Genomic DNA, 25,644 nt, shown 5'->3' with positions numbered 1-25,644 from the left:
TTTCCTAGTAGCAAGAACAGAACTCAACAGTTGTTCCTAAAACTTTGAGTTCCAGCTTCTCTTCATCCCTCCCTCCCCACCCCTTCCCTTTGGAAGGCAAGCAATTCAATATAGGCCAAATCTGTGTAGTTTTGCAAATGACTTCCATAATAGTCATGTTGTGTAAGACTAACTATATTTCCCTCCATCCCATTCTGCCCCTCATTGCTTCTATTCTCTCTTTTGATGCTGTCCCTCCCCAAGAGTGTTGACTTCTAATTACTCCCTTCTCCCCATTGTCCTCCCTTCCATCATACCCCCCACCCAGCTTATTCCCTTCTCCCCCACTTTCCTGTATTGTAAGATAGGTTTTCATATCAAAATGAGTGTGCATTTTATTCCTTCCTTTAGTCGAATGTGATGAGAGTAAGCTTCATGTTTTTCTCTCACCTCCCCTCTTTTTCCCTCCACTAAAAAGTCTTTTGCCTGCCTCTTTTATAAGAGATAATTTGCCCCATTCCATTTCTCCCTTTCTCCTCCCAATATATTTCTCTCTCACCACCTAATTTCATTTTTTTAAGATATGATCCCATCCTATTTCATTCACTCTGTACTCTCTGTCTCTGTGTGTGTATGTGTGTGTGTGTATGTATGTATGTAATCCCACAAGCTACCCAGATACTGAAAAGTTTCAAGAGTTACAAATATTGTCTTTCCATGTAGGAATGTAAACAGTTCAACTTTAGTAAAGTCCCTTATGACTTCTCTTTTCCTGTTTACCTTTTCATGCTTCTCTTCATTCTTGTGTTTGAAAATCAAATTTTCTTTTCAGCTCTGGTCTTTTCATCAAGAATGCTTGAAAGTCCTCTATTTCATTGAAAGACCAATTTTTCCCCTGAAGTATTATACTCAGTTTTGCTGGGTAGATGATTCTTGGTTTTAGTCCTAGTTCCTTTGATTTCTGGAATATCGTATTCCATGCCCTTCGATCCCTTAATGTAGAAGCTGCTAGATCTTGTGTTATCCTGATTGTATTTCCACAATACTTGAATTGTTTCTTTCTAGCTGCTTGCAATATTTTCTCCTTGGCCAGGGAAATCTGGAATTTGGCCACAATGTTCCTAGGAGTTTCTCTTTTTGGATCTCTTTCAGGAGGCAATCAGTGGATTTCTTGAATACTTATTTTGCCCTCTGGTTCTAGAATCTCAGGGCAGTTTTCCTTGATAATTTCATGAAAGATGATGTCTAGGCTCTTGTTTTGGTCATGGCTTTCAGGTAGTCCCATAATTTTTAAATTGTCTCTCCTGGATCTATTTTCCAGGTCAGTTGTTTTTCCAATGAGATATTTCACATTATCTTCCATTTTTTCATTTTTTTGGTTTTGTTTTGTGATTTCTTGGTTTCTCATAAAGTCATTAGCCTCCATCTGTTCCATTCTAATTTTGAAAGAACTATTTTCTTCAGTGAGCTTTTGAACCTCCTTTTCCATTTGGTTAATTCTGCTTTTGAAAGTATTCTTCTCCTCATTGGCTTTTTGAACCTCTTTTGCCAATTGAGTTAGCCTATTTGTCAAGGTGTTATTTTCTTCAGCATTTTTTTGGGTCTCCTTTAGCAAGCTGTTGATCTGCTTTTCATGCTTTTCTTGCATCTCTCTCATTTCTCTTCCCAGTTTTTCTTCCACCTTGAAGTCCTTTTTGAGCTCTTCCATGGCCTGAGCCCATTGAATGTTTATTTTGGGTGTTTGGGATACAGAAGCCTTGATTTCTATGTCTTTCCCTGATGGTAAGCATTGTTTTTCCTCATCTGAAAGGATGGGAGGAGATATCTGTTCACCAAGAAAGTAACCTTCTATGGTCTTATTTTTTTCCCTTTTCTGGGCATTTTCCCAGCCAGTGACTTGACTTCTGAGTGTCCTCTCCACCCCCACCTCGCCTCCAGATCCGCCCAGCCAGCACTTGGGGTCTGAGATTCAAATGCTGCTTTCCAGCCTCAGGGCTTTGGGCGGGGGTGGGGCTGCTATTCAGTGTGAGATTAAGTTCAGGTGCTCAGGTGGGGGCAGGGCCGCCACGTGGGGCTGAGTTCCCTCAGGGGGTTTATGTGGAGACCTTCAACAATGGATCCTGGCTCCTGCCTGCTTTGGGAGCCCTTGTCTGCTGCCTCCTCCGCTGCTGCCTCCTGAGGGGGCCTGAGTTATGGGAACACCCCGCTCCCCTCTCCGCAAGCCGAAAAGACCCTCTCACTGACCTTTGCTGCCTGTGGGTGGAGGGACCTGCATGGCCGCTAGAGATTCTGTCCCTGAAGCCTTCTCAGATCTGCTTCCCTTGGTGCCATGGCCTGGGCTCGGCTTTGGGTCCGGTGCACGATGGACCTTTTGGGTCAGTTTTTCAGGTCTCTCTGGAACAGAAATCTCCTCCACTCCATTGTTCTGTGGCTTCTGCTGCTCCAGAATTTGTTGGGAGTTCTTTAGAGGTATTTTATGGGCTGTGGGTTCAGAGCTAGCATATGTGTATCTTTCTACTCTGCCATCTTGGCTCCCCCTCATCCTCTCTCATTTCAAAGAGCTAGAAAGTAGTTTTTAAGTATTAGTGGATAATTACCATATTGCTGCTATAAAAGTCATGTTTGACTCTCTGGAACCCTATCTGGAATTTTCTTGGCAAAAATTACCCTTTCCTTTTCCAGTTTATTTTGCAGATGAGAAACTGAGGCAAACAGGGTTAAGTGACTTGCCCAGGATCACACAGTGTCTGAGGCCAGATTTGAATTCAGATCCTCCTGGTTCCAAGGCCACCTAGCTGCCCACAGTTGTTAAAGATAGGTAATTAGGCAGCCTCCTAATAGGACATGATTGTTTTCCTCCACTATTTCAAAAAAACATAAATTTAGAGCTGCAAGGGATGCCCTAGGTTATCTGGTTCAAGCTTCATTTTACAGGTGAGGAAAATGAGGCCCAGAGGGGTCATGATGCTTGCTCAAGATCACACAGTGGTTAAGTAGTAATGACGGAAGTGGAATTGGAGCTCAAATCTTTTGACTCTAATGTTTTTCCCTTCCCTCCCCCCTTCCTTCCCCCCCCCTCTCTCTTTCTCTCTCCTTCTCTCTCTCTCTCTCTCTCTCTCTCTCTCCTCTCTCTCTCTCTCTCTCTCTCTCTCTCTCTCTCTCTCTCTCTCTCTCTCTCTCTCTCCTTCTCTCTCTCTCTCTCTCTCTCTCTCTCTCTCTCTCTCTCTCTGCCTCCCCTACATTCCCTTAACTTGTCCAGGTCAGAAATTTGATTCTCTACCCACTGTAGATACCTCATAGATTCAACTCTCCTGCAGCTCAGAATTCCTGATCTCAGGCAATTCACCACTTTCCTGGGTTCCTCCCCTTCCCATCCTTTCTCTCTTGTATGATTCCTCATCTTTGTCACCCTACCACAGTAAATTCCTGTATGTATGTGGGGATTAATTATTATTCCCGGGAAGCTACTGCCTAAACTTTCCCAATACGCTCCATAAAACTTGTTGAAAGGGAGACTAGCAATAGTGGGGGGTGGGGGGTGGGGGGCGGGGGGGGAGGGATAAATAAAAGTTTCACATAGAAGGAAGCAATGTAGCTGAGCTTTAAAGGAAATTAGAGATACAAAGATGTGGAGGTGAAGAGGAGGGAATTTCAAGCACAAGACAGGGCCAGTGCAGAGTCACAAACAGGAAATAGAATGTGTAAGGAAGAGTAAGAAGGACAGTTTGCCTGGACTGTAGAATTTGTGAAAAGGAACAATATATAATAAGACCAGAAAAGTAGGTAGGAGTCAGGTGGTGAAGGACCTTGACTGCCAAACAGAGTAAGTTTATATTTGATCCTAGAGGTAATAGTGAGCCACAGGAATTTGTTGAGAAACAAGCCATGATTTGGTTACTCTTGTGCTTTAGGAAAATCCCTCGCCTCTCCTCTCCCTGAGACAATAAGCAATTTGGTATAGGTTCAACATGTTTGATCATGCGAAATGTAGGACCATATTAATCATATTGTGAAAAAAGACACAAACAGAAAGGAAAAAAGACATAAAAAAGACAAAAAAAGACAGAAAGTGAAAAATAACATGCTTCCATCTTCATTCAGATTCCATCAAGTCTTTGTCTGGAGACAGACAACATTTTTCATCTCGAGTCCTCTGAAATTGTCTTGGATCATTGTATGGTTGAGAACAGCTAAGTCAGTCACAGTTGATCATCATACAATATTGCTATTACTGTGTACAATGTTCTTCTGGTTCTACCCACTTCACTTTGCATCAGTTCATATAGATTTTTCCAGGTTTTTCTGAAATCCTGGAATCCATCATGTCTTATGGCACAATAATATTTCATTATAATCATATGACACAACTTATTCAGCCCCAATTGATGGGCATCTTCTCCATTTCCAATTCTTTGCCATACAAATAGGTCATTTCCCCTCCTCTTTGGAACATAGACCTAGTAGTGGTATTGCTGGTAAAACATTATGCAGTTTTGTAGCCCTTTGGGCATAGTTCCAAATTACTCTCTAAAATGATTGGATCAGTTCACAACTCTACCAACCATTGGTGAGGGAACTCAATTTTTGTACTTTGTTGTATTATGGACCCTTTTGGTAGTCTAGTGAAGGCTATGAACTTCTTAAAATAATATTTTTCAATACCTAAAATAAAATGCAGAAGATTACAAAGGAAACCAATTATATCAAAGTATACTTATCAAAATACTTTATTTTTAAGTTTTATTTAGCATTTTATTTCTCCCAGTCACAAGTAAAAAAAATTAACATTCATTTTTAAAACTTTGAGTTCCAAATTCTCTTCCTTCCTCCCTCCCCACCTCCACCCCCTCATTTGAGAAGACCAGCAATTTGATATAGGTTATACATATATAGTCATGCAAAGCATATTCATAATAGGCATGTTGTGAAATAAAACATGAACCAGAAATAAAAATTCAAGAAAAATAAAGTAAAAAAAGTGTGCTTCAATCTGTTCTTTCTCTGAGGATGGATAGCATTCCTCATCCTAAGTCCTTCAGAGTTGTTTTGGATCATTATATTGCTGTGAATAGCTAAGTCATTCACAGATGATCATCTTGCAATAATGCTGTTACTTTGCACTCAGTACATTTCCCTTTGCATTGACCCATGCAAGTTTTTCCAGATTTTTCTGAGAGCATCCTCATACAACAGTATTCCATTATAATCACATACCACCACTTGTTCAGTCATTCCCCCATTGATAGGCATTCCCTCAACTTCTAATTCTTTACTCCCAGAAAAGAACTGCTATAAATACTTTTGTATATATAGGTTCTTTTCCTTTTTGTTTTTGTTTTCTCTTAAGGGATCTAGACCTAGTAGTGGTATTACTAAATCAAAATGTACGCATGGTTTTATAACCCTTTGGGCATAGTTCCAAATTACTCTACATGATGGTTGAATCAGTTTACAACTCCACCAACCATGCATTAAAGTCTCATTTTTTCCATGTTCCCTCCAACCTTTGTCATTTATCTTTTCTGTCCTATTAGCCAATCTAATAGGTATGAGGTAGTACCTTAGAATTGTGTTAATTTGCATTTCTCTGATCAATAGTGAGTTAGAATATTTTTTTATATAGCTTTGATTGCTTCATTTGAAAACAGGTCTTATCTCTTGATCATTTATCAATTGGAGAATGGCTCTCAATTTTGTATATTTGACTCAGTTCTCTATATGCTTGAGGAATCAGGCCTTTATGAGAAAAACTTGCTTCAAAATTTTTTCACAGTTATTATTGCTAACTATATTTCCCTCCATTCTATTTGCCCACCCTGCTTATTCTATTCTCTCTTTCCTTTCACCCTGTCCCTCCTCAAAAGTGTTTTGCTTCTTAGTACCCCCTCCCCACATCTGCCCTCCCTTCTATCACCCCCTGCCCTTTTCTTATCCCCTTTACCTCCTACTTTCCTATAGTGAGATAAATTTCTATACCCCATTGTGTATTTTATCCCTCTTTGAGCCAGTTCTAATGCTCACTCTCTCCCCCTACTTACCCTCTTTCCTCCTCCAGTGCAAAAGCTTTTTCTTGCTTTTTTTATGTGATATAATTTACTTCCATTCTACCTCTCCCTTTCTCTTTCTCCTAGTACATTCCTCTCTCACTCCTTTATTTTACTTTTTAGTTATCATCCTTTCATATTCAAGTCACACCTGTGTCCTCTATCTATATATACCCCTTCTAACTACCTTAGTAATGAGAAAGGTCTTATGAATTACAAATATCATCTTCCTATGTAGGAATGTGAACTGCTTAACCTTATTAAGTCCCTTATGATTTTTCTTTCCTGTTTGCCTTTTTATACTTCTCTTGAGTGTTGTATTTGAAAGTCAACTTTTCTATTCAGCTCTGGTCTTTTCATCAAGAATACTTGAAAGTCCTCTACTTCATTGAATGTTCATTTTCCCCCCTGAGGGATTAGTCTCAGTTTTATTGGGTAGGTGATTCTTGGTTGTAATCCTAGCTCCTTTGTCCTCCAGAATATCATCTTCCAAGCCTTCTGATTCTTTAATGCAGAAGCCGCTAAATCTTGTGTTATTCTGACTGTGGCTCCACAATACTCAAATTGTTTCTTTCTCCTTGATCTGGGTTCTCTGGAATTTGGTTATAATAATCCTGACACTTTTCCTTTTGGGATCTCTTTCAGGGGGTGATTGATGGGTTCTTTCAGTTTCTGTTTTATCCCCTGGTTCTAAAATATCAGGGCAGTTTTCCTTGCTAATTTATTGAAAGATGATGTCTAGGCTCTTTTTTTTGATCATGGCTTTCGGGTATTCCAATCATTTTTAAATGACCTCTCCTGGGTCTATTTTCCAGGTCAGCTGTTTTTCCAATGAGATATTTCACAGTCTTCTATTTTTTTATTCTTTTGGCTTTGGTTTTTATGTTTCTCGATTTCTCATAAAGTCATTAGCTTCTATTTGCTCCATTCTCATTTTTAAGGAAGTATTTTCTTCAGTGAGCTTTTGGACCTCCTTTTCTACATGATCAATTCTGCTTTTTAAGGCATTTTTCTCCTCATTGGCTTTTTGGACCTATTTTACCATTTGTCCTAATCTGTTTTTAAGGTGTTTTCTTCTTCAGCATTTTTTTTGTGTCTCCTTTACCAAACTCTTGACTCATTTTTCATGATTTTCTTGTATCACTCTCATTTCTCTTCCCAATTTTTCCTCTGCCTCTCTTTACTTGATTTTCAAAATTCTTTTTGAGCTCTTTCATGGTCTGAGACCAATTCATGTTTTTCTTGGAGGCTTTGAATGTAGGAGCTTTGACTTTATCTTCCTTGTTCCTATAGAAACTTTCAGTAGTCAGTTTTTTCTTTTGTTTGCTCATTTTCCCAGCCAATTAGTTGACTTGTAAGTCTTTGTTAAAGTAAGGCTCTGCTTCCAGGGTGGAGAGTATACTGTCCCAAGCTTCAGGAGTTTTGTGCAGCTGTTTTCAAAGATACTTCTAGGGATCTGTAAGTTTTCAATTCTTTCAAGGTGGTTTGATCTAAAGAGAGACATTTATTGATCTCCTGACCTGTGCTCTGGTCTATAAATGACCACAAGCACTCTTTTGTACCCTGCATCTGTGAGGAAGCTCCCCCTTCTACTGTGGCCACAAGCTCTGCTATGCCAGTACTCCTCCTCACCCTAGAACTGCCACCCGGATCCAAGTATGGGCAAAGCAATAGAGTCCTTTCTCAATGCTAGCAAAAAGACCTCTGTAATCTCTTTCTGACCAGTTATTTGATGTCCTTACCATCTGTGGGCTGGGACCTCTGGAAGTAGCCACTGCCACTGCCATCTCAGTCACTCCCAAGGTCTGCTCCTGGTTTGCTGGGGCCAGGGCTGTGCTGTTGGCCTGTGCTAGACTGTGTTCCTCTCTTACCCAGCTGTGACAGACCTTTCCTGCTGACCTTCTAAGTGGTCATTGGCTTCTACGAACTGAGAAGTCTGGAAATGATCACTGCTGCTAGTGATTCAGTCAGTCACCCCAAGGCCTTCTCTGTGATTTCTGGGGCCCAGTCTGCACTGGCGCAGCCTGTGCTGGGCTGTACTCCTCCCTCATCCTGATACACCTTTCCTGCTAACCTTCCAAGTTGTCAAGCTGGAAATTTGTTTCACTTCATCTTTTTGCAGGTTTTGCTACTATAGACTTTGTTTAGAGTCATTTTTAAAGGTATTTAGAGTTTGGGAGAGAGCTCAGGTGATTCCCTGCCTTTACTCTGCCACCTTGACTCTGGTCCTCTATCAAAATATTTTAAAAAGAGTTTACAGACCCCAAGTTAAGAACTCATAAATTATGGTCTTTAAATAGTCTAAGCAGAAGTGATTAAGGACTGAACTAGAGGAGAAAAGCAGACAGATATATAGGTAAAGTCTCTCTCACTTGGGTTTACCCACAAGGCAACCCCATGGCTGCCACTGATCAGGAAATCCTTCTCTGACTGGGTTAGATTGTAGGATTCATATTACCTAGGAAAGTGAACTCTCCTTCCACCCCCACCACTACCCCTGCAAAAAAAGGCTAGGTTTCAGGAACATCACTTATGATATTCTTCTTAGGTCAAGTGGGAATGCACATATCTGCCTCTTTCATGTGCTTCTTCAAGAAATCTAACCATACCCTAGCCATTGCCATCTTTGGGCTGAGAAAGTCCATTCTTAGGCTCTCTCCTTGCAGGCCATGTAGATGAGCTCATCCACCTCATCTACCCAAGGTGGTCATTACCAGTGTCCGGAGGGGAGGAGGCAATATGTTTTCAGGCTCCCACCCAGCCCCTGTCCTCCCCCAGCTCTACTATGCACTAGTCTGTCCTCTGAAAAGGAAAAAAAGAGGCAAAAGGGCACAGTAACAACTTTTACTTTCCTTTACAGGCTAGCTTAAGAGGAATTTCTTACAAGGAGAACCTGTTCTCCTGAAATTCAGCTAGCCAGCCATCTTAGAGACAGCTCCAGTCATTAGAAATGAATCTGAAGTTGCCAGTTTTCCTTTTAACAAGATGCCAAAATACACACCCAGGATACATGCTCTCAAATTAGGGTGAAGATTTTCTCAAATTAATGTGCGCATGAGGCAAGGATCACCCTTTCCCCCTACCCCCCCACCATCTACTTTCATGGTAAAGACACATAAGGAAGACAGGAACAAGGACAGGTTAACAAAGGAGGAGGGAAAAACATAGCACTGGGCTATAAGGATACCGTCAGGAGTCCTTCAATTCAGAAATAGTTAAGAACAATGAATGGACCTTAGGACTCAAGCAGGGAACCTATGGGCTATCAGCTCTCTGACCTCACAGTTCTCAGTCAGGATATGGAGAGGAGGCATGAGGGCCAGAGTGGAAGAGGAAGGGACAAAGTTTTTCAACAAGTTGGGCCAGGGGAGAGGTCATGGGAGAAGATCTGGGGCATGTCTTTCTTCCAGGATGTTAGTTACATTGAGGAAAAGAGAATCAGAGTAGGAATGGTGTCAATGCTCAGGATGGCTGGAACGGCAACTCCTGTAAAGCCGAGCTGGTCAAAACTGCTTGTTTTTGAACTGGGAGAATGATTTTTACAACGTGGTAAAGACCACTTTGGAAGACTTAAAGACTTTGATCAATGCAACGGTCAACCATCCTTCCATGATTCCAAAGGACTGATGTAGCATGCTATCTACCTCCTGACAGAGAGGTGATAGGAAGGGAATAAGCGTTTATACAGCACCTACTACGTGTCAGGCACTTTTTATCATCTTTGTTGATCCTCACAACCTCCCCCAAAGGTAGATGCTGTTATCTCCATTTTCTAATTGAGAAAACTGAGGCAATCAGAGATTAAGTGACTTGCCTACAGTCACACAGCTAGTAAATGTGGGAGGCTGGATTTGAACTCAGGTCTTCCAACTATCCACAGCACCACTTAGCTGCCTGAGGGCAGAATGAGACGTTTTTGGACATGGTCAATGTAGGAATTTGTTTTGCTTAACTGTGCATATTTCTTACAAGGGTTTTTTTTTTATTTTTCCATGGATAATGGAGGGTTTGGGGGCAGGGGGGAGAAAGTAAATGCTTGGTGATTGAGAAAAATTCAAAGTTTCAAAACACTTAAGTTCGCATTTGTTTTCTGAGCCAAGGATCTTTTGAATGTAAAGGTCAGAACCCAAATGGCTAACAGGGAATCAGTCCTTTCTCTTCCACCCTGATCTCTAGAATTGGCCTAGAAAGAAACAGTAGCACTGGAGTTACACAAGATCTCTCTTTATTGGGGGGTCAGACGCAGGGCTTGACTAGACCTAGACCCTTGGGCTATTTTCATTACTGCCTGCAGACACTCCATTGACTGATCTCTTTGGCTATGACTTAGGCTATTCAGAAGTCCTTCTAGAAACTTCTTTAGGCCTCTCTTAGCTGGGCCAGAGGAACTAGAAGAGCTCCTTTTCCTTGCCTCCCTCCTGGGAAACTTTCCCCCTTGGGAATGGTTCTGTTGGTGTCTAGAGTCTGAGCTGTCACCACCACCCACTCTCTGACCCTTTGAAGGGCTCTGTGAGGGCAGAACTTGGGAAGTCTCAGCCTTAGGAGAAGGCTGAAGTAGATCCAGGTGGGAAGTGGTCTGACAAAGATTCCTGCTTGCCTGATGTGGTGACACCAAGGACTTTCTTGCAGGAAGGTGACTTGTAAGCTTCTTGGCCTCTGAGGAGTGACTCTTTCCTTTGGACAGCGATGCTCCCCACCTTGCGTCCCCTCCTCCCTGGTCTCCAGCCTTAGGTTTCCTAGAGTGTTCTCTCTTCCGACTGGGGACTGAGGCTTGGGCTTGACTCTTGTCTGGGGCTGGTGGATCTGACTTCTCAGACCCCTCTCGTATTGCCCTCCTGGGCGCACATGGCCTTTTGGTAGCTGCCCTGGCCTTGTACTGACTCAGGGACTGGGGCTCTGGGACCTTGGTGGCCTGGAGGTCAGGAGTCTGGGGAGGCATCAAGGGGACTTTTTTCCCCTCCCTGGCAGGGCCTTGCCCATCTCTAGAAAGTTCCTGTAGCAGTAGCTGAGGGAAAGCAGGAGGATGGCAGTGTAGGGGCTGAGCATTTGGAGACATAGCCTTTGCTTGGACATGGGCATAGTTAGAAGACAGGGTTCCTAGAGCCCCTTGGGAGGTAGGGTTGGGAGCCGGAATCTGACAAGTTGTGGGGTAGAAGGGGGTAGCCAGAGAACAGAGATCTTGTTGACTGGAGGTCCTAGGAAAAAATAGACCAGGGAATGGGGGACTGGGAGCTAGGGAAGGGGAACCAGGGTTACACTGGGCTTTCTTAAGCTGGATTCTGGGTTCTTTGATCCAGGGACAACCTTCAGTCCCAGGACCCAGGATGCCCTGGCTGTGGAGAGGTGCTTCTCCCATTGCTCCTTCCTCCTGGGGTATGGAGGTCACTATCTTGGACATTGGGAGCATAGCTCCTGTGAAGGATCCTGGTGGGTGGTGCTCATCCTCTCGCATTTCAGCTGGCACCCTCAAAGTGGTAGGCCAGGTCTGGGATGGGGACTCCGGGGGAGGGGTATTATGCCTTAGGGTACAGGGAAGATGTGTTTGCTGGACTCCCCATCCTGGGAGCACTGGACTAGCTGAAGGGACAGGACTTTCCTCAGAGTTGACTTCTTGGGGTTCAGCCTGGGGGAAAGAAGACAGGCCTGAGGTCCAAGGAGGAGGGGTCTGCATTCTGTCCCAACTTGGGATTAACCCTTTTGGGACTTCTATGAAGCTGGCTCCTTGCAGCTCACTCTGCAAGTTCATGTTAAGCACTGGGGCTAGAGGTGCAGCAGGGCAGGGAGGTTCTTTCTCTTGCATGTTATACCATGGGAACTCAGGTACATGAGGAATCATAAGGGGATTTTCTGTGGGATCAGTTCCTTGGGGCTCAGGTAGGCTAAGGCATGAGGCTGGAGTCCCAACATCCCAAGGGAGTTCACTTTGCTGGGTGTCATAGCATGAAGCCTTAGGCCCATGCAGAATCATGGGGGCAGTCTCATTCCAGGCTCCCATGAGGCTAGCTTCCTGAGGTATAAGCAGTTGTGGTGGGGATGCATTGAGGGCTGGGGCTGAGGGGTCAGGGTCCTGGGGAAACTGGATCTGCCATTGGTCCCCCAATAGGACTTCAGAGACTATCACTTTGGGGTCTTCCACTGGACCTTGGGGTTCAGGAAGGAGGACTGAGGGTGGACTGAGGGTTTGGGCTGGAGATTTGGGGGACCAGGGTAGTTTACTCTGTTGTACATCCTGGGGCCCAGGGACATCATATGCATCTGAAGTCATCACTTTTGTGACTTCCATAAAGTCAACTTGTTGAGGCTTCACTGGGGAATGTTGGGGAGAAAGTAAAGGTAGCTGGGGATCTAGGATTGGGTCTTGGGACTCAGAGGCCCACCATGCTACTTCTGGTCCATCTGGGAACTCAGGGGATGCCATTTCTGCAACTTCACAGTTTCCATGCAAGACAGGGAGGGGAGAGCTCAAGGACAGGTATGGGGGAGGAAGGGACACAGTTTTAACTAATAGGTTGGGCAGGAGGAGGTAAGAAAACTCATTGAAGAAGATAATGGGAGGGTCTGAAAGCAACTGTTCGTTAGTGGCCCCAGTGGGAAAGTTGCAATATGACTTTGGGAAAATGGCCCCCAAGGACTCACTGTGAAGAGAAGGGAGACCCCAGAAAAGTTGGATACTCTCTTTTGCCTTGGCACTTGAAGTAGATAGGGGACAAAGAGAGGTGGGGGCCTGGATCAGGTTAGTAGGGCTGTGAAGGTAGTGAGAGTTGGGCATCAGCTCTGGTATCACCGTTTTAACTGGGAATTCTTTAGAACCCACAAAGGGTTGGTATTCCCCATGGGGACCCAAGATTGAGGGGTATAGGTTCCCCACATCTTCATTCAGTGTCCCTAAGGTCTCTTTTTGGAAGAAAGAGGCCTTCTGCTCAGCCTCCATCTTCCTAGGGTGGAAATACCACTGAGGATCTAGCCTCATCTGTCTCAACAAATCCTCCTCTTTCTCTTCTTCATCCTCTTCTCTGTCTTCTTCCTCTTCCTCTTTGTGGAACTGATCTCCTTTCCCCCTCTGGGGCTGCCAGCTTTGGGCTCTCTCTGGGAAGTTAGGAGAGGTAGGGAATAGAAATGGAAGGACCTAGGGAGCAGAAGGAGAAGTGAATGACATCAGAGTGGAAGGCATGCCTGGGGGTGGAGAGTGGTCATTACTCAATCTCCTCTGCCCCTTGTCTGGGGGCAGGGCTCAGTGGCCACTTACACAGTCCTTCCATGTGTCAAGGAGGGCAGTGGTTACCTGACGTACCCTGTGCCCAGTGGGCAGTTGTCACTCTACAGTGTGTCTGATGGTTACTTCCTTTGCCTTATTACTGGTCTACAATCACCTTGTACTGTGTCTTGGCGTTACAGGTCACTGGAGCATCTCCATGTCAGGGGTCAGTGGGTTTTCACCTGTCCTATTTCTAGGGGTCAGTGGTAACTCTATCTGCCCTGTCTCGGGTCCTAGGAGCCATCTTTTTTTCTGTGTGCAGGGGTCGAGAGTCTCTCCCTTGTTTTGCATCTGGAAGTCACTGTAACTCACCCTGTCCTATGTTTCGGAGCTGGTGGTCACATGAAACAGAGTCAGTCTGCTTTATGTCCTAGGAGTCAATGATCACTCATTTTTCCCTGTGTTTAGAAGTCAACAATCCCACACTCTTCCCTGTGTGCCTGGGGAAGGGGTCAATGGTCATTCACCCTGCCTTGTGTCCAGAAGTCAATAATCTCTCACTCTGAAGGAATCTTGTGTCTGAGGGAAGTGAGTGATTTTTCACTCTGTTATATATTATTTTGGAGTCAGTGGTCACAATACCTTGTATCCTAGAGGTCACTGGGGGGGGGGTCACTCCTTTTTACCCCATGTCCAGAAGTCAATGGTCTCTCATTCTGCCTTATATCTATGGGTCAGTGGTCACTCACTTTGTCTTAAAGTCAATGGTCACTCCGTTTCTGGGAGCCAGTGATGGCAGAATCACCAGAATCTAAGAGCTGGAAGAGATTCTTCTCAGAGTTAGATTTCATTGCTAGGAATCTTCCTTATGCCCAGTCTAAATTGGCTTCTTTGAAATTTCTACACTTGGTTGCTAGTTCCACCCTTGGGGACCCAGCAGAGTTATGTCCAACCCTCTTCCATATGATAGTAGTTAGTATTATTACATGAAGATGGATATCATTCCCCTCTCAACCTCCTCTTCTCTAGGTTCAACCTTCCCTGTTTCCTCAGAGGATACTCAGATGATATGATCTTAACAAGATATTTCACTGTCCTATCCTTGGGCTGCTGGCTAGCTTAGGGTCATAGAATCATAGATCTGAAGTTGGAAGATAACTTAGAGGTCATTTAGTCTAATCTCCTTGTTTTACAGATGAGGAAACTGAGGTTCAAAGAACTTAAATAACTTGTCTGAATCACATAGACAAGTAACTGAACTGAGATTCAAACTTTGGTCCTCTAATCCCAAATCTCCTGCTCACTCTCACTGTGCATTACTCTGCTACCTCCCTTTTCAATGTCTTTCCTAAAATGTGGTGCCCACAAAGGCACTTGCCTTGTACCTTGTCTATGAATCAGTGGTCACTCATCCTACCATATTTGGTGGTCAGTGGCCACAAACCCTGCCCTGTAATGAGACATCAATAATTATCTCGATTTATGTCCGGGAGATCAGTGGTCATTTACTTTGCTTTATATCCAATAGAAAGTGGTCCCTCACCCTGTCCTGGGTCTTGGGGATGGCAATAATCCACTTTGCCCTTTTGTGTCTGGGGGTCACTTTGTGTCTGGGAATGGGGGATGGCAGTCACTCACGCTGCTTTGACCCCTATCCTGCTTGGTTGTGAGCCATTGGTGACGATTTCTCCGAAACTGCCAAATCAGGAACAGCAGAAGGATCAGCAGGTTCCCAGGACTCTGGGGGCAACTGCAGCCACATTGGGAGCACCCCAATGGCAGCAGAACTTCCTTTATACCCCCCCAGATCAGTCCAAGCTGGGCCTTGGCTGTGAGCATTCTCACTCACTCCATCTTCTCACAGAGGCCCATGGAAACAGCAACACATTCCACTGATGTCATATATTCTACAGAATCAAGGAATGTTGGAGCTTGAAGAACTCTTCTAGAGTATGTCACTTCTCTAATCTGACTTTCATACAGCAAACAAAAGCACTCCTAATGCGGAGATCTGACCATGTTACTCCTTCATCAAAAAAACCCCAAAACTTTCAGGTACTCTCCATTATTTTTTAGCTACACCAGATTTACCTTAGCTACAAGTACCATGGAAAGAATGAAGGATTTGGAGTCAGGGGACCTAGGTCTGAATCTTGGATCTAATGTTTACATGTACATACTACCTGTTTGACCTTGGACATCGCAGCTAGGTGGCACAGTGGATAGAGTACCTGAGGAAGACTCATATTCCTGAGTTTAAATCTGGCCTAAGACACTTCCTGTGTCCTGTGTGACCCTGGGCACGTCACTTAACCCTGTTTGCCTCAGTTTTCTTATCTATAAAATGAATTGGAGAAGGAAATAACAAAACATTCTTTGCCAAGAAAACCCCAAATGGAGTCATGAAGAGTCAGATAAAACTGAACGACATGACCTTGGGAAAGGCCCTTTACCATTTTGACTCTCAATTTCCCAACTATGTGGTGATTAAAAAGGTTCGAGAGACATAGTTTCTGGGTAACTTAATAATTTTATCAATAAGGTCAGCATGCTTATTAATAAAAGGATGGTCCTTTGGCTGTCTCTCTTAGATCAAAGACAATCATTGCTCAGTCTATATACCCTTCCAAGAGTAATCAAACCGGATTGGTTGACAATTAATGAGAGAATAAATGAGGGGTTGAGAGTGACATCATGGACAGGAAGCCTGTCTCTATACCCAGACCACATCCAGCCTTGGCAACTTAAACAAAAGAGTCCATCTCCATCCAATTTAGACAAAAGTGTCTATTTCTGTCCAAGCTTGACTCAATGGAATTCACCTAAGTCTAGAGATTCCTTGTAAGGTTGGGTGGGATCAGATAGAAGAAGTTAGCTCAACTCTCCATGACTGAGGTCTTGAAATGAGAATAGAGAAAGGTGGGGAACTCTGAATCTTCTGAAATCATTAGTTATTAGTAATCATTTCCCTCATCTATAAGATGGAGTTAGAGTAGATAACCTTGTTCAGTTCTAAGTTTATGATCCCTTTCAAGGCTCTTCACAAGTAGATGTATTCTAAACTATAATGGGAATGTGTTTTCCTTTGGGGTTTCTCAATGTTAGGAGGGAGATAAGCTTACTAAGAAGGTGGGGGTCATATAACAAATCAAATTGTGAAAAAAGAAGATATTATAATAATTTTATATTTTAAACATTAGCCCAGAAAATCTTAACCTGGGGTCCATGAACTCTTTTTAAAATTTTGCAAAGATAATTATGAATGAACGTTTATTCCACATACACAAATTCTTTTCTTAAAAAGAAACCAGATACATTAGGGTAGAAAGCTGTTAAGTACAAAACTTTAGAGTATTTGCATACAAAATGGATAAGCATTTTAAATTGAATGCACTCCCTGCTTTAAAAAAAAAAACAAAACTCTAAAGGTCATACTTCTAAATTTGTATATCCTATTTACAAATTATACAGCAAGGTAGCTATGACTGTCCAAACCTAGACTGATCTGCTAACGTACAAAATCATAATCATAAATATAAACCCTTCCTATGGTAGCGATGGGCAAGGATGCTGTCTGGGCTGCTGAGACACACTTTCCAAAGTGATCCAAGACACAAAATTCACACCAGTGTGAACATGTGAGTGCTTGAATTTATGTGTCTAACCTCCTTCAAGAATTCTGAACTTTTAAAACTATTTTGATAACTATTTCAATATAATTGGTTTCCTTTGCATTCCAATGTATTTTGTTTTAAGTGTTAAGTGTTATTCTGAGAGAGTTTATTAACTTCAGTAGACTACCAAAAGGGTCATGACACAAAAGGGTTAAGGACAACTCCTCTAGAGAAAACTGAGAGGAACTTGAACCAAGGTACTTTTATTTTAGGAAATCTTTCTGAACTCTCCCAGCTACAGGATCAGTTTATTTAGAAATAGTAGTTGTATCAAGTCGTATCTGACTCTTTGTGACTGCTTTTCATTTTTTTCTTAGCAAAGATACTGAAGTGGTTTGCCATTTCCTTCTCCAGCTCATTTTACAGATGAGGAAACTGAGGCAAACAGGGTTAAGTGACTTGCCCAGAGTCACACAGCTAGTAAATGTCTGAGGCTAGATTTGAACTCAGGATGAGTCCAGCTAGCCGTTAGAGCCTGGGTAAATCACTTAACTTTTTGTCTGCCTCAAGCTCCTCATCTTTAAAATGGGGATAATAGCACCAACCAACCAGGATTGTGAGGATCAAATGATATAATATTAAACCAAAAAGTGCTGTAGAAATTTTAACTATTGTTCTTGTGTCTTAGAGTGTATGTTGACATTAGCAATAGCCAAGTAGCATCAAGTTAAAGGCCTAAGGAATTCAATTAAGCATTAGGTCTTTCTTTAATTTCCATTTACCCTGTCTCTCACTCAAATCAAAGTCAACTGCAAGTCAGGTCATCATCTTGACGTCATGGTCATCTTCAAAAATGAAGGACAAACACAACAACAACCTGTAAACCTGAAGCCCTAACTTGGTTTTTACTGCAGCAGGGCTAAGATCTGTGTGTTTTATTCTCTCTGTCGTGTCTCCTTTCCTTGCCACTCATCAATGCTGGCTGTCCTGATCTCTCAAGCAAGGACAAGTCTGTGATTTTGCTCCTAGCAAAGGGCTTTGCACTGTGATTGACACGCTGGAAGGTGTTAACAATTGCTTATAGGCTGATTGCTTCTCTCCCTCTGGGTTTTGTTCCTATCTCAACGTCTCTAGATGATTCAGTAGCTCCTAGTGAAAGTGGTTCTCCATAGGGCCTGAATGGATGACAACTTGGCATCAACAAGTCTTCTGCATGTTGTCTCACTTAGAAACAGATTTAGTCTTGAATTTTTATATGAGTCCCAGGAATCTACCATGAACAAAGGAGGGGCTTACCTGTAAGCCTGTTACATTATGTTGATAATAATGTATATATAAATATATGTATATATATATATTTTAAACCCAACTCTCTAGATCCCTATGGGAAGTCATTTAGCCTCAAAGAATTATCTTTATCTCTGCCTTTATTTTTTTTTCATAGAGGACTTCACTTCCATGCTTTCCCTTTCATCTCCAGGATCTCAATCTCTCCCTACTCTTTGGCTGGCCTAAAATCATATTTTAGCATCCCTATCTTGAAAAAAATTAATTAGAATAAACCAGAGAATACACGCATTGACTATAACAATATAAATAGAAAGAAGAGACCATGCATACCAAAAAAAATCAAAATTATTAAGAACAAGCATGGTTTGAAAGAAGACATAGAAAACACTCCTAAAGCACTCCTTAGCAGTGTCAGCCTCCAAAAGTGGGGACTAAGAAATACTAACAGAGTTAGGTTTTCTGAGTAGTCCTTGTTCCATTTCTCTCAAAGTGGGGGGTTAAGCATTGCATGGGAGCTAAGAGTTTGGAACTGAGAGCTCATTTAGGGGTTGGGGTGCATAGGTTATATATCTTTTCAATAGGAGCTGTTTCATTTTCATTTCATCTATGGACAGAGGAAATACCTCTTTGATCAGACTAGCTCCCAAATTTGGGTTATCTGGACCTTGGACACTTAACCCTGATTACCTCTCCCCAGCAATTTTTTTTTTAAGAATAAGCCATAGAATTTAGAATTAAATGAAATCTTGGAAATCTCCTCATATGATGTATCTCAACCCAAGCTGTACTATAGACTGGATTGGTATCTACCTAAGGACCTAAATTCTCCATATGGTGACGATAATGATAATGATGATTGAGGATGATGATATGAAACCACATAAAAATAGCCATTTAAATTTTACAATCCTGGAAGGTAGTGTACAATTATTATGATTGTCAATTTATGAATGATCTCATTGAGATTTGAACTGTTCAAGCAACTTGTCCCTGCTCACCTCATTAGCAATGTCAAAGCCTTGCGCTCCCTAGCCTCAGCTCTGGTAACTCCCAGAATGAATCCAAGAGCCAGGGAATGGGAATGGGGAGAGCAGACCATTCAGTTGGCAAGTAGAAGAGGCCAGATCTGAAATCAAGTCTATCTGACTCCAGGTCCACTTTCATGGCAGTTATTAGTTTTGTGATTTGGCGTACTCTTTAACTTTTTATTATGAAATCACAAATGACTCTGACTTTCACTGGCCAGTAACAGACCCAACCCAAACCTCTGTGGCTCATTGTTTAGGTTGTGATGGCTTAGAATGAGTATAAATAAATAGCAGTTGTTTTCTGTTCTGGCCAGAAACTCTTGAGGGTCTTACCCTCTCAGACTGATATCTTGTGACAGTAAATTAGACCATCTTTTGTCTGATCTCTTACCTAGCCCTTAGTCAAGGGGATGGGCTTTGCCTCAGACAAACTGAGACCTGGGAAATACCTTAATTTGGAAAGGCATCCTGAGCCTTAGCCAGTTGTCTTGTCATGGACTTGGACAGCTGATAACTCACTTAAACTCTGCCTCATTTAAAGTTCAATCCATAAGCAATCCACTTGCCTTGTGATGGCAATGTTCCTTTGCAAAAACAAAGAATGAAAACCTACAAGAACATGAAATCACACTTTTATCACTGGATAACCAATATCCCTAGAATATCAATTTCACTAATATCTTTGGATAGTAAGTGATAAATGTTCCATTTTCTCTGTCTAGCAATAAGTGTTCCTTTAAAAAAAATGTTATATGTATCTATGTGTATAAGTATGTAATGTAGACATACATATATAAACACACACATATAGTCATTCTGACTTTGACAGACATCGATAAACATGGGGACTTCCAAATAAAAAGAATTTAAAAAAAGGACTACAGATAAAACCATGAATTTCCATTACATACAGCTTGCTTTTTACACAGTATATAATACATTTAGCATCCTAGTTTCAAAGCATGAAAAATGATTTTTAATAATCATTATCTGGAGATTCAGATCTTCCCCCAGTCCCCTTCTTGCAAAGTCCTGACTTTAAGTGCAGTTTTTCTTTAGAAGGACATCTCTGAAAATGAGATTACATTGACTCCTTATCCTGGCCAAGCCTTGACCCAAGCTCTCAATTTAGTCGAAGGTAAAGAAGTCCCATTGTGTTCCGCTCAGGCTTGAGTAAAGACAGAATCTTCTGTATAGATAGCCCAAATCCTGGGCCAGTCTGACTGAAGAGGTATTTCCTCTGTCCTGAAATGAAATGATGATGAAATGGTATCAGCCCCTGTTGGAAAGGTTTAAAAACTATGTGCTCCAACGGGAGCCCAGTTCCAGACTGCCTCCCATGCATATCTGTCAATGATGGGGTACAGGCTCAAGGCTAGACCTTCTCCCCTTACCCCGAAAGAATTTGGGTCCCATTTGTTTATGGGACCTGGAAACTCCCCCTTGAACTTTCCCCTGAACTCTCCTTGAATTTTCCCACTTGGTCAAGTCTCTGGTTTACCCAAGGCATTGAACCATTCCTCTCAACTGGCCTTCCATTGTGGCCTACACCTAATCTCCCAATTCCCAGCCTTTCTTTGTCTGTTACCTCCGGATCACCCTGCTCCACCCCACCCCCCAGCCCCAAATCCCTGGTTTTCTGGGCCCTTCTCCATTATCTTCCAGTCACCCCAGACTACTTGGCCACTCCTAGATCTTTCCCACGGTCTTTCTGTATATAAAATCCATCTTGCCTCCATTAAAGGGCTCGGATTCAATCAGGCTTCCTTGTGGATGCAAACACCACAAATGTGCAGATTCCTTAAGTGTCTAGCCAATGCTTAGATTCCTTAAGAGCCTGAACAATATGGTGGATTTTTAGAATTGTGCCCACCCTCTATTGGCATTTTAATAAATCTTATCTTTGGTTGAAAGGAGGCTTGGGTCCAGTTCATTTGGGAGGACCTGCCTATCTCTATCTTGGGTTCCCAGCACTCCTAAACCTCAACATCGCCAACTTTGGGAGAAATAAAATGATGGACCAAGGACTGAGGTTGACAAAAGTTGTCTTGCTTATCCGTGTCTCTTTCTGAACTTCCTTTTCTTTTCTTCTGAGCATTAAAAATGTTTGTGTCCCCCTTTTCTATCTTAGACGGTTTGTTTTTTGCACACATTGCCATCTATAGTCTCCTCTCTCTCCAAAATCCCCCCAACCCATTTAAAAAAAACACCCAACAAATACTGTAACAGATAAACACGGTCAAGCATAACACCTTCACACATTGGATTTGTCAACATTTTAAAGATTTGAGTTCACAAAACTAATCCAATAAACCTGTTGATGTTGCCCTGAGCACCATACCCACGATGCAGGTAGCTACCAGATAAATTCTGGTGCCACCTACTGGTTAGACTTTTTCCATGAGAAAATAGCTTCGTAATAATCTTACACATTTCTCTTTCAGAAAAAAAAATTCGCTGTCAAATATATCCTGTTAAGACATGATTACGATTAAAATATCATTATTAATACTATTAAAAATAACAAATATAGTTGTGGACCAGTTTGGCCCAATAATTTCATCGTTGGGAAAATATCTTGAAAAATGTTATCAAAAACACCAACAAAAAATAAATATCTGTCCAGAATGATTCACAGCAGCTTTATCTGTAAATGCATGTAAATGAATGGGACCTCAATGCTCAGCACTAAGAGAGGGATTAAATAAGCTGTGGTATAGCAATGTTGTAGTTGGGGGTGCTGGGGATGGGGGTGCCTTGGGAGAATTCAACCCATTCAAGCCCTTTGGTCAGAGTAGTGAGGTCTTATTATGACACTAGGACAAGATTTCTAGTAAATCTGTCATATTTGTGATGCCAATGGAAGCAGGTGAGATTCCTAGTGAATCTGCACAATTTAATGGGGTTAAGATTGGTACTTTTATACAGAAAAAGACTGTGAGAAGATCTGGATGGGATTAAGGAGTGGCAAGGAAGCTAATTAAGTGGTGGACTGGAGTGGACCTTGGGCAAAGGCATTGATCTGGGCTAGTAAACTGTATGACAAAATTCAAGGACTGCGCTGCTTTCAAAGGCATGGTCTTTTCCTTTTAGGGGTTCAGATCACATGGCTCCATCATTAATGTACCAAAATAAGGTAATTAAGATGGACAAGTATGAGGAATATAACTGTGGTGGTGGGGTTGCATATTCAGGGATGGTCCAGTGAGGTCATTCTATAGAATGGGTACTGAGAACTCCTGGCAACGTCCAGGGAAACATGAGGTTCAGTGCAGAAAGACCTGAGTTCTGGGATGACAAAGCAGCTACTTTCATTGTTCATTAAGCAGGAATATCAGTCAGCCAAAGGGAGGAGTCTGGTGATCTATAACCAGCATGGTGGTTATAGGCCCTTAGTATTTAATGCAATGGGTTAATTTAGATGAGCCCAAGCTGGGTTTGGGGTTGCTTCTTCTATCCTTTTTTTCTGTTGAGTATAGAGGACTGAGCAACAATTTTGAGAGGGATGTTTCTCACTTTGGAGGCAATCTTGTGAATTCAAGATATCTGGAAAGCTCGGATTTCTCAGTTGAGGAACTCTAGGTCCTTCAGTTGATTTTGACTTGCAGGCAGGGGGAGTTTCTACATTGGAGAGGATAGCTACCAGCAAGAGAAAGGGCTCTACCTCTCATCTGGGCAGAAGATATAGACCAAGAGCTCTACCTCTGACTTGCCAGGAGATATAGACCTTGAGAGAGTGTTTTAGACAAGGCAGAGTTGATATGAATTGGGACAACTAGGGTCCTGAAAACTGCTTCATGTTTGATGTTTTAAATATCAAAATTCTGGGAGAGTATAACGGCACTAAATTATTACTGTTTCTTGTTTAAATCTTTGCTAATGCATGCTCATGAGTCTCTTGTGCTATTTCACGTATGCGAAATAGCTGACAATACATGATTCATGACTGCCCCTTTTGGAGGAGAGCCTAGATATTAGCCAAACCTAAATTTGGGGTACTTTTCCCTGCATCTCTGCAGTCATTTGGGATATAAAGAACCAGAGAATGAGCTCAATCCCTCTCTCCATAGAAGGTCAGACTCCCCAAGGGCTGAACCTGGTGCACCTGCATGGGACCAGAGCTGAGAGGGACCTCTTAGTGGAAAAGGAAAGGACATGTATCCCATTCAGATCAAAGGGCACAGTTTTATGAAATAATTCAAAGTAGAAAAAGAAGACCTGGAAGAAAGATATAAAGTAACTACAACCACATAAAAGGAAAAGCAAATGGGAATGAATGGACAAAGAATCCTGCAAAGTGATGACATCTTATATGCTGAAACTCATTGACTTCAATGTAAATACAAAAGCAGATTTAACTGGTGTATCGACACTTTATATTTACCATTTTGCCCCAGGGGCTCAAGAGATTTTTGATATATCATGTCATTTATGTAAACTATTTTTGACAATTATAACACATAAGGGGCCGTTGACTTGCCCTTGGAGATGTTGCTGGTGATTTGGAAAATGGATGAGTAATCAGGGAAACTTTTCTAGGAGAGGTAGGATAAGTGAGTATCATCGGCACTGCCCTTGTCAAGGGGGCCCACCCCTCATTATGCAGGGGATTGCAAGCTGAGCTCACAGCAGAAAAATCTTATTGAGAGGAAAATCAGCTTCTAGCATCTAGTGCTCTGATGCAAAGTACAAGTACAAAGGAGCCCACTGCCTAGGAGAGGTAAAGGTAGAGGCAATTTATGCTTGAAACCCACAAAGGGGAGGTTGTTGGGGGAGGAGTTAGGGTAAAGAATGAACAGGTGGAACCCAGAAGCAGGATGTTTTGCAGGAATAATTGACCGCAGGGCTGGTATGGGTGGGGGTAGGTACAGCTCAGCAAGGTCAGCCAGAGAACACTAGCTAAGGCGTTTGGGAGTGAGCAAGACTTTGACTCACTCCAAGCTCCTGATTGGCTCCTTTCAGCAAACAGGTTTCCTCTGTGTCCAGTACACCTGCCTGGTAAAGTAATTCATAGAAAATAGACATTAATCTTGGGGATACTCCCACGCCCCTAAATCGAGTTGCTTACTGTAAAATATCTAGGTCACAGATAAGCTTTAACCCTATTTAGGCAACACATGAATTTTGGCCCTAAGGTTTCCCCCCTTCATTTCTTTGTAAATCCCATCTTCAGGCATCATACTTCAGATTTTCACTGGTCCCTGAATTTAGAGATCTGGCACATCGGCTTCTCATCATACTTTCCCCCTCCCGTAAGTCAATGGTTGTCATGATAACTAGGTAGCCCAGTCCCTGTAGGTCATGGTTTATTTACAAAGAAAAAGACAGTATACAAAATGAGAAATGATGCAAAACCCACGATATTGTGGGTAGAAAGATGCCATCAAAACTAGGACAATTTAGATTCAGACCTGCTGCTGATAGATACCGGCTGTGTGACCTTGGGAAAGTCATTTAACCTGACGTTTCTCTGAGATTATAAATTGCAGAGAAGATACTGACTGGCATTGATAGAAGAAATTTCCTTATTGAGTGTGTGCCTGTTGGTGGCTCTGGGCACCGGGTCCCTGAGGAACCTGCCCCAGGCTGGGGGATGATGGGGAGGGAGGGAGGCCAAGATCTTCCTCTCCATCTCCATCACCACCTCCATCTCCATCTCCATCTCAGTCCTGCTAGGCGCAGCCTGGCCCAGGGGCAGGTAGGGCCCTGGCTTCACCCCAGGGGCAAGAGCAGACAGGGACTTTGGGGATCACACAGACCACCCTCCCCCTTTACAGATGGACACAAGTGAAATGGAGCTGCTATGATGCTAATTATAAAGAACCCCAATTTGGGAAAGACTACTACCTTAAGCCCTTGGAGGAGCTGACAGAAAAGGAGAAGTTTGAGTAGGATCTCAGAACCACACAGATCTTCAAAGCTTCCCCAGCATCAAAGACAAGCTCTTTGTCTGAGGACCCAGCAATCAGTAAATTCACCAACAGGATGATGAAAGGAGGAAACTAAATACTGGCCAGGTCCCTGATAATTGAGACGCTGGAAACCCTCAAGAGGAAGCAACTTAAAAAAAATACCATGAAGCCAAAGCTGAGGAGTGGAAGACCATTGAATGAAACCCTTTCACCGTCTTCCACCAGAACCTACGGAACTGTCAGCCTATCCTCTGACTGGTCAGCATCCTTAAAGGTGGCTGCTTCTATCAGGTCCCAGTCCCTCTGACTGACAGACACTGGCAATTCTTGGCCGTGAAATAGATGATTCAAGAATTCCGGGAGAAGAAGCTGATGGCAGAAAAGCTGTCTCATGAGTTACTAGAGACCTTTCACAACCAAGGCTCTGTGGTCAAGTGGAAACATGACCTGCACAAGATGGCAGAGGCTAACCGAGCCTTTGCCCACTATTGATGGTGGTAGAGCGTGGGAGGGCTTGAGCCATGAGAATCTGGTACCACTGCTCCACCCTTCTGCCCTTCTGCTGCTGGGAAGATCAACCTG

General features: G+C 42.7%; 2 protein-coding genes and 1 pseudogene across 4 annotated transcripts in view; 2 read left to right on the top strand and 1 right to left on the bottom strand.

The window, feature by feature from the left end:
• Positions 1–10,247: 10,247 nt before the first annotated feature.
• SPATA31G1 (SPATA31 subfamily G member 1) lies at positions 10,248–15,114 on the bottom strand. 3 transcript variants are annotated; one of them, XM_072606611.1, is made up of 2 exons: positions 14,857–15,114; positions 10,248–13,149 (listed from the first exon to the last, which is right to left on the bottom strand). In XM_072606611.1, the coding sequence occupies exons 1-2, from the start codon at positions 15,055–15,057 to the stop codon at positions 10,249–10,251; spliced, it is 3,102 nt and encodes a 1,033-aa protein (XP_072462712.1). In that variant the 5' UTR covers positions 15,058–15,114; the 3' UTR covers position 10,248. The 3 variants fall into 3 exon arrangements, with proteins under 3 accessions (XP_072462712.1, XP_072462713.1, XP_072462714.1); XM_072606612.1 differs by having other exon boundaries at positions 14,762–15,097; XM_072606613.1 differs by lacking the exon at positions 14,857–15,114 and adding an exon at positions 13,591–13,850.
• A 27-nt stretch (positions 15,115–15,141) lies between these two features.
• LOC140502462 (uncharacterized) overlaps positions 15,142–25,644 on the top strand; it is a 39,247-nt gene continuing 28,744 nt past the window's right edge. Inside the window, exon 1 of the mRNA XM_072606609.1 lies at positions 15,142–15,273. Within this exon, the coding sequence (XP_072462710.1) occupies positions 15,220–15,273 (54 nt within the window). The 5' untranslated portion in view covers positions 15,142–15,219. The remainder of the gene's footprint in view (positions 15,274–25,644) is intronic.
• LOC140529003 (small ribosomal subunit protein uS7m pseudogene) lies at positions 22,296–25,563 on the top strand (annotated as a pseudogene).

This window comes from Notamacropus eugenii, chromosome 1 (assembly GCF_028372415.1).
Source record: "Notamacropus eugenii isolate mMacEug1 chromosome 1, mMacEug1.pri_v2, whole genome shotgun sequence".
Classification (NCBI taxonomy): domain Eukaryota; kingdom Metazoa; phylum Chordata; class Mammalia; order Diprotodontia; family Macropodidae; genus Notamacropus; species Notamacropus eugenii.
Note: the sequence above shows the minus strand (reverse complement) of the source record. Positions and strands in the feature narration are given on the sequence as shown.

Coding starts and splice junctions, on each gene's coding strand:
- SPATA31G1 (XM_072606611.1), bottom strand. CDS start 15,057: ATGCTCACAGCCAAGGCCCAGCTTGGACTGATCTGGGGGGGTATAAAG. Junction 13,150..14,856: donor AGGATAGGGGTCAAAGCAGC/GTGAGTGACTGC, acceptor TCTGCTCCCTAG/GTCCTTCCATTTCTATTCCC.